At 50.9% G+C, this 17,426-nt stretch overlaps 1 protein-coding gene across 5 annotated transcripts in view; it reads right to left on the reverse strand.

Annotated features, from left to right (window-relative positions):
- The window catches only part of vps13b (vacuolar protein sorting 13 homolog B), a 220,605-nt gene that overhangs the window by 64,518 nt on the left and 138,661 nt on the right, over positions 1-17,426 (reverse strand). For all 5 annotated transcript variants that reach the window (XM_081714207.1, XM_035525873.2, XM_035525874.2 and 2 more), the window contains exons 31-33: positions 10,335-10,538; positions 4,734-4,860; positions 3,677-3,820 (exon numbers count right to left, since the gene is read on the reverse strand). In XM_081714207.1, coding sequence (XP_081570333.1) covers positions 3,677-3,820; positions 4,734-4,860; positions 10,335-10,538 — 475 coding nt within the window. The remainder of the gene's footprint in view (positions 1-3,676; positions 3,821-4,733; positions 4,861-10,334; positions 10,539-17,426) is intronic.

Consider the following 17,426-nt stretch of genomic DNA (forward strand, 5'->3'; position numbering starts at 1 on the left):
CTTCAAACGCTGTGGCCCTATTAGGTCATGGAGCTGTTCTGTGGCAGCCCGCCTCTCTGCTTTGGTTACGAATCTGGCAAACAGCAACGTTGGGGAAACAGGGGTGAAGAAGAGGTGAGTGCAGGAAAAAGTCAGAGCCCAGGTGGCTCTGTGGGAGTCCGAGAAGCAGACAGGATGTTGAGAGCTGAATGTGAGAGACAAACGTCTCTCTGAGGCCAGACGGAGACAAGCTGGCGGCCATGTTGAAAGAACGGGGCAGACGCATCGCGGCGACGTTTTCGTTTCTGACCAGGCCAGAGCATCGCCATCACCCCCGCCGCGCAGGGAAGTGTCTGGTAGATGCAGGCAAGAAACCACCACAGTCGTAAACCGTGACAGACGACATTCATCTCTGCCCTTTATAGAGAAACGCAGCACGACTGAGCCAATTCCCTACATGCGGAGTTGTCAAAGCAAACCAGTCGTTCACGATAGCCGTAGCGGCATGGGTGATGTAAAAACCGAACGCTAGCGCAGCAAGCAAGCACATGTGAAATTGAGCGAACCAAAGACAGACTGCATCTCGTGGGTCCCGCTCGGGAGGTGCCGTACTGGCTCCTTTTGGAAGGGTGGAAGATGGAAGTATTCAAGGCAGGAACTGTAGCAGCAGGGGTGAAACTGGAGCTACACAAAGACCCCAGAGCTCCAGTCGACTCGCTCAGCCTCTGCTGGAAAGGTGCAACCCTGCTTACACAGGTGGAGGAAACGTCTGCTCTGGGGCAGCGGTGCCAAACCTAAGAGCCTTGTGCCTAACAGGCTTAACCTAACCGGCTGCCGAATCCAGCGTCCCGGAGTGACTGGCCTTGTGTAGCTGGGGCCATAGAGGAGGAGGGAGAACAGCTAGCGCTCACCTGAATTGAAACCAGACCCAGGGGTCACATTGAAACCTGCTGCTGGCCCTCGAACGCCATTTGTTTCTCTTTAAGGTAATTCGGAGCTTGCCGATTTTATCTGGAGTTTCACGCCAATTTTGACAAAGCAGGCAATTCAGCTGCTACTGACCTCAAATAGATTGGGTTTCTGAGGTGAATAGGGGAATGTGCCATGCTTCTGCTCTGGGAGGGGTCGTGGGGCAAACCATTTGGCACTGTGAACAGGGGATGGTGAATTATTTTGACTGTCTGTCAATTAGCAGTTGTTTCTTCTATGAGGGGTCACTGAGCTGGCAGAGAGAAAGGAAGGTTGTGTTTCATAACAGAGAGAGCACGATGAACATTGACTAAGAATGTATGGAAATATTTGAGATAAGCAGGAGCAGTTCTTGCACTTAGCAGATGTTAAGTGGCTCAAGGACTCGTAAAGGTGCCTCATTTATTATTGTTCAGAACAGCAACGGGGTAAAAGAAAACACGGGCGACCTTCTCAGCAAGAGGGGTCGCCGTGGGTCGGTGAAAGCGATAGGGCTCTGTGCGAGGGTCAACCTGTCGGACCGATTAAGGACAGAGCCCTGAAGCACAGCCTGCAGAGAATTTACTCCACTCCATCAGCAGGGGAGGGAGGGTGGTACCGCCCCACCCTGGACTACTATCCAGCTGGAGGGAGGACCCGGTCCGGGCTCCCCCTTACTTACCGACTTCAGTCGGTTCCCACTCAAACCGGCGAGTCATCAAGTGTTCTTCAGCCTTCTAGAACATGGTGCGGGAGCTCTCCGAGATCAGACGCCTGCACTCTCCCGTTGGGCTCGGGAAGGTTCATCGCAGCTGAACAGCCGAAAAGCCCAACAGCCTCTGTTTTTTTTCTTCTTTTACTATAATCTACATTGGAACGGTACTCAGGGTTAAGACCTTAATCTCCGGATTCTCCGGGCGGATCTGTCCACAAGTAGATGCCCCTGACAGAGAGGCAGTCCGCAATATTGAGACGTTGTTAGTACAGGCAGAGAGAGAGAGAGAGAGAGAGAGAGAGAGAGAGAGAGAATGTGGGCAAGGGGGAACTTCCTCAGTACCCACAAGCCATTTCCTATTGCACTGTGGTAAATCCTAAGCTAGCAAGTCTGACTGCTTATCCAGGGTTTCCCGTTGGTGCCCACATGGTCGTGGGTGCGCTGATACTGCTGTTCTTTTCCTCCCTCGCCCTGCGCCTCTCAGGCCTCCCCTTGCTGAGAAGTTTGGAGAAGGATGTCATTGTGGCAGCAGCTGGCTGGCGGGTTTGGCAGTGCCAGTGCGTTTCCGCTCCGCGGCTCGCGGCTCCAGGGCCTCAGACGAACTCGGCCACGCTGCTGAGTGGAGCTGCCGCCACATAGGAGTTCGGCTAAAAGCGTCCCTCCGCTGAGATCAGAGATCGCACTCGAGCCCCTGACCAGGGCTGGCTGCTGTTGCTGCCAACACCCCTGTCAGCTGAGTAACCCCCTCCCCCCTCCCCTGGCAGGAAATCAAACGGCTGCCGCTTCAAATGGGAGAAAGTTCCAGTGGGAATGTGGGGACCATGTGTGGGGTGCAGAGAGCGCACTGGAACCCTGCTGATGTCAGGGAGCTCAGAGGTGGCTATTCATAGCTTGTGCTATGGCTGCAGTCAGACGGCCTCGGACCGTGTGTGAAGTGGCGGCTACCTCTTACTGCCTCACACTGTGTGTGTCGTGGGGAGAACCTCCCTCTGCCTCACACTGCGTGTGTCGTGGGGAGTATCCTTTCACTGCTTCACACTGCATGTGTCGTGGGCAATACATCTTACTGCCTCAGAATGCGTGTTGTGCCTCAGACTGCGTGTGTCGTGGGGAATACCTCTCACTGTGCTAAAACCATGCACCGTGTCCTTAGAACTACTTTCCCAGAGTGCTGTGCAGTGTGTGTGGGCAGTGGTGTGCGCCTGGCTCACGGCTCAGCGAGCAGGAATGCAGCCATCCCAGTGGAGGCAGAGGAGCAGAGAGGAACCTGGCACACATGCATGGTCCGCACTTCAAAACAAATTCATTAGCTGCCATTATAAAAGTCAGCTGCAAGGGGCGTTTGAAATCGGAGCCCAGAGCCACATACACACACGCATGCACACACACACACAGCGTTTGCCTTAGAGAGGGAGCAGTGTCAAAGAGAAAGTGACTAAGCTTACGAGACACCTGATATAATCCGAGCAATAAAAATGTTTTTCTCAGGTAAGTGCATAGTGCTCATAGCAGAGTCTGAAGATAGCTACTGAGTTGATCAGCTCTGACTGGAATCATTTAGCAAATGATCATGAAACCCCCCACACACACACACACCCACACACACACACACACACACACACACACACACACATATATTCTGTAAGGTCCAGTGTTAAATATGATTCTCTCTGACAGGCAGGATTTGTGACACGCACAAACATACAGTTTTTCTTGCGCTTTTAACTCCAAGAAGCCAACACTTCCAGTGACCACAAGAGGGCACTGCAGAATGACTAATGCAAAGACAAGCGGCTGAGCAGTGATGAGCAATCTTCTACTAAATTAAAGAAATGAGTGGTGATGAGACAACTCTCCAACTGTTCTCTTTCCTTGGACTAAATACTGTATGTTCATATGGTTTGATTAAAATCAGCAGGGGTTGGTGGGTGGCACACCGCAGAACGGAAGCTATCCTGCCAAACCCCCCCCCCCGGCCTCTTCCAAGTGTGCTTTGATCGTTGTGTGGCTGTATATTCCTGCTGCGTTGTTCACCTCTGTGGCTTTGTCTGAAGTGTCGGCAGGTCCCACGTTGGCTTGCAGCAGCTGCTGGAGAAGCTGCACCTGCGACACACTCAGAAACATGTCCAAGCCTGAGGTCACGTTCACCTCCAAGCTGTGACCGCACACCACTATCTCCTACAGAGAGAGAGAGAGAGAGAGAGAGAGAGAGAGAGAGAGAGAGAGAGAGAGAGCGAGAGAGAGAGAGAGAGAGAGAGAGATAGAGAGAGAGAGAGAGAGAGAGAGAGAGAGATGGTGACATGTGAGGGCCAAAACAGGAAACTGTCTCCTCTCCGCTCGCAAGGCCAGGCCTCACACCCAGCAGCTACACACCACCAGGGCCATGCTGTTCCTCCCACACACGCATCCTTCTCTCTCCGACTGGGTCACCTCTCGCCCCTCTCTGGGGCTCCTGGGACAGGCCTTTAGAGAGTGCGCTCTGGGCACTGGCTTCGTGTTCGGGTTCTGAGCACTTGCCATTACCTTTGACACCAACATCTACCCATTCAACAGAACACACACTTCTCTCTTTCACACTGTGATTTGTGACTTCCTAAAGACGGAGTGTGTCCAGAAAAGTAACAAACTCGAGAGAAGAAAAAGACGAAAAAAAAAATCAGTCTTTGAGCGTGAGCTTGGAGAGGGAGAAACAGATGAGCTGTTAGACATTGTCAGAGGGACGTTTAAGAGAACGGATGAGGCGATCGTGCCCTCTTGCCAAGAACATCAGCTGTGAAAGCATGCAGCCTCAGATTCTCCGGGTCAGAACCACACAAATTAGCTATTGTGGGTAAGAATGTATTTCTGTGTGTTGATGATGTCAAAAGCCATGACTAACGGCTTGCTACTTATGTCCAAACAGTTTATTATTGTAAAGTCCAGTACACCTAAGTGAGAGCCAAATGCATGCGCACATAGGAACAGACGCGAGAACACACGCAGACACGTATAGGTGCTGACACACACACACACAGACAACTGCGCTCTCTCTCTCTCTCACACACACACACACACACACACACACACACACACACACACACACACACAGTACCTCTGCCGGGCTGTTGTCGGGGGATACAGGTTTGCTGTAGATGATGGCAGGGGCAACTGTGATGCGGATGGAGAAATCGGTCAGGATGGGCGTGAGGATGGCTCTCCTCTCCTGATGCCTCCGAATACTGCGAAAAGCCGCACATATGCACTTTAAATTCACAAGCAACTCTTATTTTGACAGCTTAGGTCACCGTAACATCTTCTGCACCTTCACTCGGACATGCAGGTTTGAGAGCAAGTTTTCACTATCCTCCGAGGAAGTGAACCTAATCTAATGGTATACGAGTTTGTGGGAACTTTATGACGCATTCGGCTGAAAGCGCTTTGCACTTTACTGACGGGAACGGCCGGAACAATTCTCGCGTCAGCGAGATCACAAAGGCACACACGGCATCTATTTCCCCTCTGCCCGCCACAAACAAGCTGCGCATCGTGGCCCATCTGAGAGAGCGACAGAGTGAGAGAATGAAAGGGGGAGAGAGAGAGAGAGAGAGAGAGAGAGAGCGCAAGCTATCGGTGCAAGGCCAACGTTCTCCCCTCCCCTGTTCTGCTCCTGCACACTCCAGAAAGCTGCAGACACTTAGCACCTCTGAGTCAGCCATTATTTGACAAGCCTGTACCAGGACCCTCCCTGAGTGTATACACAGAGCCCACAGCAAGCCCCGGCAGAATAAACTCTCCCGCCTCAGCTAACGCTCATCCCACCTATCAACCCCTATCTCTGGGAACATTTGTTAGCAGTAAAACAAATATACAATTGTGTTTTAGAAGGTGGTGTTAATTGCCACATCTGCTGCTATTAACAAATCAAACGGCATAGCTTCCAATATTTATAAAAGGAAGAGCATTAGTTAGTGCTGGACTTGTAATTGGCTCAGGCAATGCTATTCACCTCCCTCCGGTACTGAACAGCATAGGGAGACGCAGCGAGACGTAGGGAGACGAGCTGTATTATAACCTTAGCCAGGAAAAGTAATATGAATGCTGAGGATGTGTTTGTTGCTCAATTATGAGCTGTTGGGGGAGCTATACACAAGTCAGCTAAATTATATCACTTTTAGCCTTACACACACGCTCCCAAATCCACAAAAGGTCAAACACCCACCCACTTTCCAGAATCAGCTTTGCACCTCTGTCTCTCCCTGCTCCACATTTACCATCTTTCTACAACAGCAGTAAAGTCTCCCCAACACTGTGCTCGCTCTCTCTAGCTCAATCTCGGACTGTGTCCTGAAGGAACTGTGGCTGTGTATATGATGGCTGCTTCTCCCTGGGGGGACTTCTTCCTACTTCCCTCCACTTCTCTTTTTTTTTGCTATTCCTTATGGCAGACCCCCTCATTCCACTGTAGTCACTGTAGTCTCCCTATGGTAGACCCCCTCGTTCCACTGTAGTCACTGTAGTCTCCCTATGGCAGACCCCCTCGTTCCACTGTAGTCACTGTAGTCTCCCTATGGCAGACCCCCTCATTCTACTGTAGTACTGTAGTCTCCCTAAGGCAGACACCCTCATTCTACTGTAGTACTGTAGTCTCCCTATGGCAGACCCCCTCGTTCTACTGTAGTCATTGTAGTCCCCGTGAGGCAGACACACTCATTCTACTGTAGTCTCCCTGAGGCAGACACCCTCGTTCCACTCTGGTACTGTAGTGTCCGTGAGGCAGACACACTCGTACTACTGTAGTCACTGTAGTCTCCCGATAGCAGACACCCACGTTCCACTGTAGTCACTGTAGTACTGCAGTCTCCCCATGGCAGACACCCATGTTCTACTGTAGTCTCCCTATAGCAGACACCCACGTTCCACTGTAGTCACTGTAGTACTGTAGTCTCCCCATGGCAGACACCCTTGTTCTACTGTAGTCTCCCCATGGCAGACACCCACGTTCCACTGTAGTCACTGTAGTACTGTAGTCTCCCCATGGCAGACACCCATGTTCTACTGTAGTCTTCCCATGGCAGACACCCTCGTTCTACTGCTCCCTCATTTGCCTGCTCAGTGTCTCCATCACAGAGGAGTTGTGGGTTATTTTTAGTTGACAGAGGTTGAATATGAATTTGGTTCCTGGCGGTGGACTGTGTGATTTTTGGGCTTCATGAGTTTCCCAACATGAGTGAAATACGGCGGAGGGCCAAATGGCCCGTTACAGTCCATGTTTGCTTTAGCTCCCGGCCTCGTAAAAAATGACAGAGCTCATAATTATGATTCTGTACAGTGAGGCCACAGAGAGGCATTAACTCCAATAACGCATGTTTGTAAGTGTACTTACATTCAATACCCCACACAACCCCTTATATGAGCAATTAACAAAGAATGTAAAGCAAACTGACAATTCAGAGCCAAATTCAGGTCAGAGCTGCTTTCAGAAGCTCTTGTGGTTTCCATTACGTGATGTGCTGCTATAACCCTCTGAACCTAAGGACAGGCAGTTTGGTCTGCTGAAAGTCTGTACTTTCCACTAGCCAGGTCAATCGACAACACAAACAGAGCCTGACCTGGATGCAGGCAGAGGGGGTAGAGTAGCCTCGGAGGCCGTGTTTACACCAGCACTCGCGTCTCTTTTTCATAAATCTGATCTGCATGTGAACTGTTCCTTAAAAGCTAAACATATGGCATCTGATCCTTTCAGTTCCCAACCGGATCACATTTTATACGCAATTCAGCGAATGATCACATGCCAGTAGCTTGTTTAAATACACAAATCTGATCAGTTTAAGAAAAGGGTCTTGAAAAACAACTAGACATGAAGTAAATGAAGGCTTCTAATTTGAACTATAGTGCATTATAATGTATTCCATTCCACTGAGCTGTGTTACAACATGCAGAGAGCTCATACCCACTAGTCATGTGCTGTAATGACGCAGCGAGGTCATACCCGCTGGTCATGTGCTGTAATGACGCAGCGAGGTCATACCCGCTGGTCATGTGCTGTAATGACACACCGAGGTCATACCCACTAGTCATGTGCTGTAATGACGCAGCGAGGTCATACCCGCTGGTCATGTGCTGTAATGACACACCGAGGTCATACCCGCTGGTCATGTGCTGTAATGACGCAGCGAGGTCATACCCGCTGGTCATGTGCTGTAATGACGCAGCGAGGTCATACCCGCTGGTCATGTGCTGTAATGACGCAGCGAGGTCATACCCGCTGGTCATGTGCTGTAATGACGCAGCGAGGTCATACCCGCTGGTCATGTGCTGTAATGACGCAGCGAGGTCATACCCGCTGGTCATGTGCTGTAATGACGCAGCGAGGTCATACCCGCTGGTCATGTGCTGTAATGACACAGGCAGGTCATACCCGCTGGTCATGTGCTGTAATGACACAGGCAGGTCATACCCGCTGGTCATGTGCTGTAATGACGCAGCGAGGTCATACCCGCTGGTCATGTGCTGTAATGACGCAGCGAGGTCATACCCGCTGGTCATGTGCTGTAATGACGCAGCGAGGTCATACCCGCTGGTCATGTGCTGTAATGACGCACCGAGGTCATACCCGCTGGTCATGTGCTGTAATGACGCAGCGAGGTCATACCCGCTGGTCATGTGCTGTAATGACGCAGCGAGGTCATACCCGCTGGTCATGTGCTGTAATGACGCAGCGAGGTCATACCCGCTGGTCATGTGCTGTAATGACGCAGCGAGGTCATACCCGCTGGTCATGTGTTGTAATGACACACCGAGGTCATACCCGCTGGTCATGTGCTGTAATGACGCAGCGAGGTCATACCCGCTGGTCATGTGCTGTAATGACGCAGCGAGGTCATACCCGCTGGTCATGTGCTGTAATGACGCAGCGAGGTCATACCCGCTGGTCATGTGCTGTAATGACGCAGCGAGGTCATACCCGCTGGTCATGTGCTGTAATGACGCAGCGAGGTCATACCCGCTGGTCATGTGCTGTAATGACGCAGCGAGGTCATACCCGCTGGTCATGTGCTGTAATGACGCAGCGAGGTCATACCCGCTGGTCATGTGCTGTAATGACGCAGCGAGGTCATACCCGCTGGTCATGTGCTGTAATGACGCAGCGAGGTCATACCTGCTGGTCATGTGTTGTAATGACACACCGAGGTCATACCCGCTGGTCATGTGCTGTAATGACGCAGCGAGGTCATACCCGCTGGTCATGTGCTGTAATGACGCAGCGAGGTCATACCCGCTGGTCATGTGCTGTAATGACGCAGCGAGGTCATACTCGCTGGTCATGTGCTGTAATGACACAGCGAGGTCATACCTGCTGGTCATGTGTTGTAATGACACAGCGAGATCATACCCACTGGTTATTATATAATAGCTAGCTACTTCACTGTAATGTTCAAACAAAGCTAGCTAGATAAAGCTAGAGCTACCAAGCTGATTTCTGGAATTTCAAGCCATATTCACAAAATATGTAACTAGTTGCACAGTCATAAATTGAGTTAAACATGTTGAGGTAGATAGCTTCAGATGAAACAGCCTAACTAGAATTTCCTGTCGAGTTACAACACCGCTAGTGGGTATCTGGGCTAGATTTTGGTAACATTAGTTACTTAGCTAGCTTGGATCCTAATGCCATTTGTTAGTATATATGCAAACAAAATTTTAGAGGACCAAAAAATGTTATTTGACATAGGCCTATAATAAATCTAGCCACACAGATTTTCCTCCTCTTGCATAGATGGACATAATCAGTGTTACATGGTATTCCTAAGAGTAGCCAGCTAACCTAGCTAGAATGCTGACAGAATAAATTCTAATACATCAACATTGTGTCGCAAAACTTTTGGCGTTGGCAATAGATCAAACTTTCTAACAAAATGTCAGGTTTCCAAGGTCGAAATATTAATAAGTCATGGTAATATATTGTTTTAATTATATCAAAACGAAGCTTGTCATCTACAGTTGGCAGTTTTAAGATTTACAATCGGTGATTGGGCGACTGAGATCAACCGTTTTAGACATAGTAAATGTCATTTCCGAAATTTGAATGAGCCGACAGCAGAGACATTTTACATTTAAAAATTTCAAATTTAAGACCATTATTGGTTAATGCCTAAGACTTTTTAATGCTATAAATTTGTAAAAATACAACTTCAGACAAATTAAGATATTTTACGGACCTGCAGGCACCCTGACCTGGTCATATGCTGTAACGATACAGCGATGGTAGGAGTAATAGAAGCCACAGCACTGCAAACAGGTAGCAGTGGATAATGCTGCTACAAAGCAAGATCGTTCAGTACAGTGGTGACTGTTAGCAGCTAGAAGTGCAGCCTGTCAACAAGAACAACCACAGAATTGGCCTATTTATCAACGCTGCTTTACTGCTTCAGCATGGATCGATCTTGCTGGCTTTCGATCACCTTAGCTCTTAGCACCTTAGCTCTGCCAGTTAATTAAATAAACCATGCTATTAGCAAAACATAAAACCCCCAAAAAAGACCCCCCCTGTGTTTTTGAAATTGAATCATCAGACTCAAATTGGTCTTACAATTGAAATCGAAAATCACGCCTTCAAGATTTCAGGGGGCACGGGTCCCGCGGGTTTGAACGGACATGAGGTCGCCGAGAGAGAGTCGGTTGTAATAAGTGATTTACTGTTGATGTGTTTTACCTGCTGGCCATGTTCCACTCTAGTGCAGGATTCTGGGAGCTCCTCCCGCCGTCAGCAGGCGTGGCCCCAGATGCTCCGTCCCCCTCAGGGCGTAGCTGCTCCCACTGTGCGGTACCCATGTTTATGCTCTGCAGGTCAATCTGGTACTGGCGATCCTCCACATCCGACCCCGGGTCGCGAAGCACACCCAGGTTCAACGCCCGCCTGGGAGGGGAGGAAAGTGTGGCGAGTGTGGTCACAACGCAGCACACATCAGACAGAGATCAGACACGCAGGAGGAGAGAGCCTATCACCACTGCAGGACTCGTCAGGACGGCACAGGACAAGCTCTGGGCTCTCCACCCAGTCCGAGAGGACGATTATGGTACAGTCTACGCCATGTCCCGATCTCTCGCTCACGCACACGTTAAGCGTCCATGAGCTCAGTAGGGCTGCCTGTGACCTCGGCAGGGCTTTCATTTTGCTCGTTTATTTCTGTTTGTGTGTTTGCTGGAGACAGCCAACAGCATGAGCGGCAGCTGAAAGTACCATCAGATGTGGAAGGACATGCAACTGCATTCATCTCACCAAAATCAACAGCAATTCTGATACGGTTTCCTTATTGCGCAATGTGAAGAATGTCACTACAGAACAGAAATGTTATGACAACTCGAAATATGAAGAGTTATGAAGCTATGCAGTTATGAATATGAAGCTACCTGATCCCTCTGTACCACATGTGATGATAGATACACACACACACACACGCACACACATGCACGCATGCACGCACACACAAACACACACACACACACACACACACACACACACACACACACACACACACACAGCTGGCTGGCTCTTCCACATATCCCTGTATCTTGGTGTGGGGCATCTGCTGGGATTTGTGGGGGATTGTTTCAATGGCCCTCACTGGGGGCTCTCTATGGTAACAGAATCTTTGCTTCCTAAAGGGGGATTTTGGTGATTAAACTAACCACAGTCAGCTCAAGGCCCAAACACCAGGCTGAGCAAGTTAGGAGTGCTTACAAAGAACTGCGATCACATACACAGTCACAAAAGAGGATAGGGCAGCCACCAACAGAAGAAATAAACACAAGCATATTAAGTTTGGTTCAGCTACCAGGTTAAACTCGAGAAAAATATCAAGTAGAACTTTCCCCTCTAGGTATCGCCCTTAAAACCCAGACACACTCCAAGGAGACACTCACACACGTAGCCCAAGGGGAGACAAACGTACACAGAAAAGCAAACGCGCACATCTGCGCACAGATCTCTACTTTCATTTCTGCCGTAATACAAAAGTGAACACAAACGTGACTGTTGGTTCCGGTGTGCGCATATTACAGTAGCAGACGGCCAGAGCGCTGTCGTCCGTGTGCGTGTAAAGGCTGGTGAAGACCCAGTGCTCAGCAGAAGCCAGAGGATCAGCTGCTCTCTCTCACAACTGTGTGAGAGCGCCAGACAGGGCTAAGGAACCGTCGTCCTCTCAGCTCGTGAGTGCGGAGGGGCTGTGACCGGCGGGCGTGCCGCGTGCTGGCAGGCATTTTAGAGTGACTGAAACCAGCCCCACCCGATAACCCTGTTCCCTCAGCTCTCTCCTGGCCTCTGCAAGAGGAGAGCGTCGGATGGGTAAGTGGGTGGGGATCGTTAGAGGCCTTCGCTCAGCCGGGTGGTTTGAAGGTTAAATGTGGTTCAAGGTATTAAAACAAAGCCGCGGCAAAGTGCGCGGTGAGGCGGGGCCAGGCGGGTGTGAGTGTGGAGCTACGCGCGCTGGGTGGGAAAAGGGGGAGCCCCCGTGGGTTTGGGGGTCTCGCTGTGGCTCTGGCAAAGGTTCTGGAGTGTCTGGCTGAGACTGTGGTCCCTGGCTGGGAGAGCACGCTTCTGTGGCCTGGCCCCGCATCCCCCGTTCCTGACGTCCCCCGCAAGATCCATCTGGAGCTTCTGTTTCTCCTCACGACTGCAGTACATGACCCACCTCAACCCCAACCTGTTCCTCACCCCCTCTTTATAGTCAGTACCCTTCTTCTCTCATCTGTGTGTGTGTGTGTGTGTGTGTGTGTGTGTGTGTAGGTGGGCCTCTCTCTCCTGGAGGGCGTAAGGGATATTGACCAGGAGCGTTCACTTTAAACATTTCTGCGGCTCTTTTCCCTGCACATATGCCGAGGCTACTGTGTGCTGTCAGGCGCTGTGCAGGGGCGCCCTGCTGAGTTACAGTCTAATCTCAGTTTCAAGGTGAGAGCAGATTTATTTTTCTCTAAATGGCATCTACCATATTTCACCTCGGCAGATTTAGCCCCTTTGTGCTGTGAGGAGGGCCAAGCAAACACATCGTCGTCGTCATCGTCATCATCATCATCATCATCATCATCATCCTGTGTATACATGGACTCGCAAAATCACACTTACATGCGCTCATAAGCACATGCACACCCACACCCACACACCGAGTGCTCGCACACACTCACAAAAACACACAGATGTGATGGGTTAACAAGAGTAAATGCTCCAGCGAGACTGAAATGGTGCAGAATGCCTGAGTATCACATATCTAAAATCATTACAGCCTGGGTTTCACAGCCAGAGCAAACTCATCCTCCCCTCCCCTCTCAACCAAAGCCAACTCGCATGGCTACAGATTCATGAGGTTTGCAATTACTTAGTGCGTTAAGAACTCTAACTGATGGTGGTCTGCACAAAACTGCCCTATGCTCAGAGACCTCTGGGTAACAACGTTGCCAAGATTTATTGCGCGAGTCAAGTCCAATTGCACTTAATTTGCATCTGAAATGAAGGTAATTAGGGCTGGGAGTTGGAGTTGGAGGCTGGGCAGAAGCCAAGGCCTAGGGTGCTATTTGGAAGTAGCACCTCAGACCCAGCTGGGAGAAAATTAAAGGCCCGTGATAACGAAACGCCACAGGATGACATCACCGGGCTCATAACAAACGTCCCCGTTTGGGATCCAGAGTTACAGCAAGAAAGAAAGAGACCCGCGCGCGCGCCTGCACATATACTGATGCACTTCACCAGCTCCAAGCGCTCCCCAACGCGGACCCACAAACGCAAGCGTCCGCCCAGACACCCACAGACACCTGACATCAATTAGGCTGATATGAGCTTAATATCATTCATACACAGATAATCATCTCTAGTTGGCCACGCTACACATGGAGACTCCTCCTGTCTCGGGGGAGCACTAATTTGGTGGTCGCTGACAGCGAGACTTGGCCTGCTCCCACGCTGCAGCTGCAGCAACGACAAAAGAGAGAGAGAGCGCGGTGCAGCGTTTGGACGGCGCAACTACTGGCATTACGGGGGGCGAGGTGGGCCGAGAGGAAGGGGGGAAAGACCTGTGTTTACATGGCAATGGCATACACTCCCAATCCCTTTTGTTTGCACTCTGATTTCAACATCTTAATTGCTGAAGTCATTTATCTTCCATGCAGTTTACATGTCAGAATAAGGAGGTTATAAACACAGATTACAGACCAACGGACCATGTGGCCAACAGAGAGGGGAAACGGCGAGCGAGCGCGCGAGCGCGCGAGAGAGAAGGGCTGTTTGTGCATGTGTATGTGAAGTGCGCGTGAGAAAGAGAAACAGTGAACAAAACGTGTGTGTGAGTGTGGGACAATGAAAGTCTCTCGTTTACAGGCCAATTAGGTCCACGCTAGGCCAGACCGTGGTCACGTCACCGCGGCCGATCCATCTTTTCTTTGTGTGATGTGATCAGACCTGTCTGAAACTGCAGTGACAGCCCAATAAAGAACCAGCCAGAGGCGGCCAGGGCGCGCAGCCTGATGCGTGGCCTCCCTCCACTGCTCGGCTGCAGCTCACAGCAGGTAAAAGCCCGCTGTTACGCTCCCTGCGATGAACATCGCAGCCCACCGAGTTCAACGCACGCGCAGCGCCCCGCAAAGGCTTGCGGCGTTTAGTACCCGAAGCGCTTATCGCTCGCGTGTGCGATGTGGCGATATGCGACGGTGGGACTTCGGAAAGAGAGAATCTGTTTGCGATGCCGCATGTGCGCACGCCGGGACACCATCCAGAACGAGCAGGAATCGGCAGGCTAACCCAGTTTGACCCAGCGAGCTGCTCGGGCTCGATCTCCTCCGAGACGCGATCACTCCTGAGAAACGCTGGCTGTTTCCTAGCTGAGCACTTAACTGGCAGCCGTTGAGAACCGGCCGACGGGGGGAGGGGGGGGTTTGCAGAGCGCACAGAGAGCGTGTCCCCTGCTTTCTGCTGTGGGCTGAGCTTCGCTGCCTTTCGGGTGGAGCTGCGGGCGGAGCTGCGGGTGGAGCTGCGGGTGGAGCTGCGGGTGGAGCTGCGAGCGGCCCGAGGACGGGTAAGCCACACGGATGGGGAAGTGCTGCGGACTCCCCATTTCGACGCGGTCGAGCGTTCGCGCAGTCCCAGATCCGGCCAAATCGTATAAGGATCGCTCGCCCACAGGAGTGGGTCTGTGCGGTGCAGAGGAGTCTAAAATGAAAGGATAAGGAGGGGTTTGTGGAGGTGGCGTGCGGTCTGGAGCACCAGATCAGCTGTTTCACTGACAGCTTTTGATCAGAGGCCACCGGCTCCGCTGAGCTGGTGCAAACAGAACAGCACATTTTATTCCTTCTGACGCAGTGGTGACGCGCACCGGGAAACGCGATACTTCTACAGCTGGGCGTCACATGTGCATCAAACGCAGTCGGCTGCTTATCCAAGCATGATCTGTCCGTCAGAGCAGATCCAGAGAGGAGCCTGATCTCAGACCTGCTGAACGTAAACGCCATCGCCTTTAGCACTTTTATCAGTATGACTAATCGCACCCGCCCGCCCACCCACCCTGACGCTCGCCCACCTGTACACCTTGACACGCCGCCGCCCGCACACCCTGAGGCACGCACAGAGACTGATGTGCGAGAAAAGAGAGACTGCGTGTATAAGCGCATGAGCCAGAAACGGAGACTGTGCGGTTAGTCATTTGACAGAACGAGATTGAGACCATTTGAAAGTGAGTGAGCGCGGGTGTGTGTTACTTGCGCCAAGCAGGAGTGTGTTTTACTGCTTCGTAAAATCCGATTTGGATTTATAGTTCCAGGACTGTAAGGAGCTACTGTTCCCCCTCCTGCTGATGATTAAGAGCGACAACATCCACTCCAGACTCCTTCTGTGTGTGTGTGTGCATGCATGTGTGTGTGTGTGTGTGTGTGTGTGTGTGTGTGTGTGTGTGTGTGGGGTGGTCACTGAGAGAGTTAAATTCTTTGTGTGAATGTTTTTTCCTGACACATGTATAAAGAGTAGTAACCAAACGTGGGCTAGAAGTGGGTAGGCCGCACACGCGTGCGGCGGTGTTTCCGAAACACCGCCGCACCACACACACCAGATTCTCCCTTCCATCCAGTCCTGAAGACACTCGACCAACACTCCAACCCCTACCCAGCCGTTCACACACTCGCCCCACGGTGCGCACACCACCCAGGCCTAAACCCCCTCCCACCAAGCACATCTGCGGTGCTGACACTTCGCACAGCTGCTGCTGGAGGCGCAGAGGATGTGCTCACCGAGTCTTCGTTCGACTGCTGGCGGGGTCTGCCTGCCGCCACACATTGCCAACCACTTTCTCAGATAACGCCCAAATAGGTTCATGTCAGCGCACAGAACAGATCCTCATAATTAGTGTGATCTGGGCTGCAGATGCTTTCTGCGTCACCTTCTTTTTTCCCTTTGGGTCAGCAGTTTGTGCGAGCAGAGAGGGATGAGTGTGTCGGAAGTGTGTGAGTGTGTGTGTGTGTGTGTGCGCGCGCGCGCGGGTCGTAGCCGTGTGTGATACGGAGGGGATTTGCGCGAGACAAGCAGCGCTAACTTTGCCCCTGGACACAAACAGAGAAAACAGTGGACACAACGCAGGGTCTGTGTGCTCAGTGAGCTCCACATGTGAAAAGCATTACCGATCAAACGGTGTATGAGTGCGCTTCCTTCCTCTCTCTCCCACTGACAGGAAATACACAACAACATCCTGATAGCTGACCTGAGGGGGAGCGGAGTGGAGAGGAGCGGAGGAGAGGAGGAGAGGAGGAGACGGCACGATTCCTTAGACAAGAGAGGACCGGAGCAGGGGGACGGAGGAGATGAGCAGAGGAAGAACGGAGAATGGAGGAGAAGAAAGGAAAGACGAAGAGCAAGCGGGACGTGCCGGGAGAGGAAACTTGAGTTTCGGATAACTAAAACAAACACCTTTCAAGCCATATAGGCCTGGATTAGGCAGCAGGGAGTGGCATGAGTAATGGCATGTCCCCCGTGAACGCTGCTGTGTTCTCACACACACACACACACACACACAATCTGAGCTCCCAGAGCTGTTTGCAGGCTGAAAGGGAAACAGTGTCGAGAGAATGAGAGTCATGTAGCATATATCTCTATACGGACACCCACATAGCTCCATCATAATCGAGGGCCAACATGTGCCTGTCAGCTGCGGCCTCTCTCAGAGACATACCAGCATGCAGTTCTTTGAACGCCAACCTATTAAAGACAGAGAGGCCCATATATATATATATATATATATATATATATATATATATATATATATATATATATATATATATATATATATATATATATATATATATATACATACACACACACACACACACACACACAGAGTTACATATGTGCACATAGACAGACATGGGGTTTTCAAAGTGGATCTTTGTGCGCAAACTTGCATCTGCTCGATTTATAAAGTGTGGTTTCCAAAACGCACGCACGCTCTCACTCATGCACGCACACACACACGCACGCAGCTGCTCTACTAAAAAAAAAAAAAAAAAAAAAAAAAAAAAAAAGCATCATATGGGTTCATGGGCTCAAACAAAAGAAGAAAATGCTGTTAGCCTGAACAGCTCTAATTCATGCCAATAGTTGGGCAATCCCCTCAATAAAAGAAAGCAGAACGTATTTGTTGAGGCTCAGAATTTTCTGCGCTGCGTTCAGAGCTGCCCGAAGCCGCACGAGCGGACGGACGCGTGCCTCAGCCACCAGACTGAGAGCACCACGCTGCAACCTGGCAACATTACGCCGCACTCTGCACCGCAAGACCCC

The sequence above is a fragment of the Electrophorus electricus genome, chromosome 1 (genome assembly GCF_041902795.1).
Source record: "Electrophorus electricus isolate QZ-2024a chromosome 1, ASM4190279v1, whole genome shotgun sequence".
In the NCBI taxonomy this organism is placed as follows: Eukaryota; Metazoa; Chordata; class Actinopteri; order Gymnotiformes; family Gymnotidae; genus Electrophorus; species Electrophorus electricus.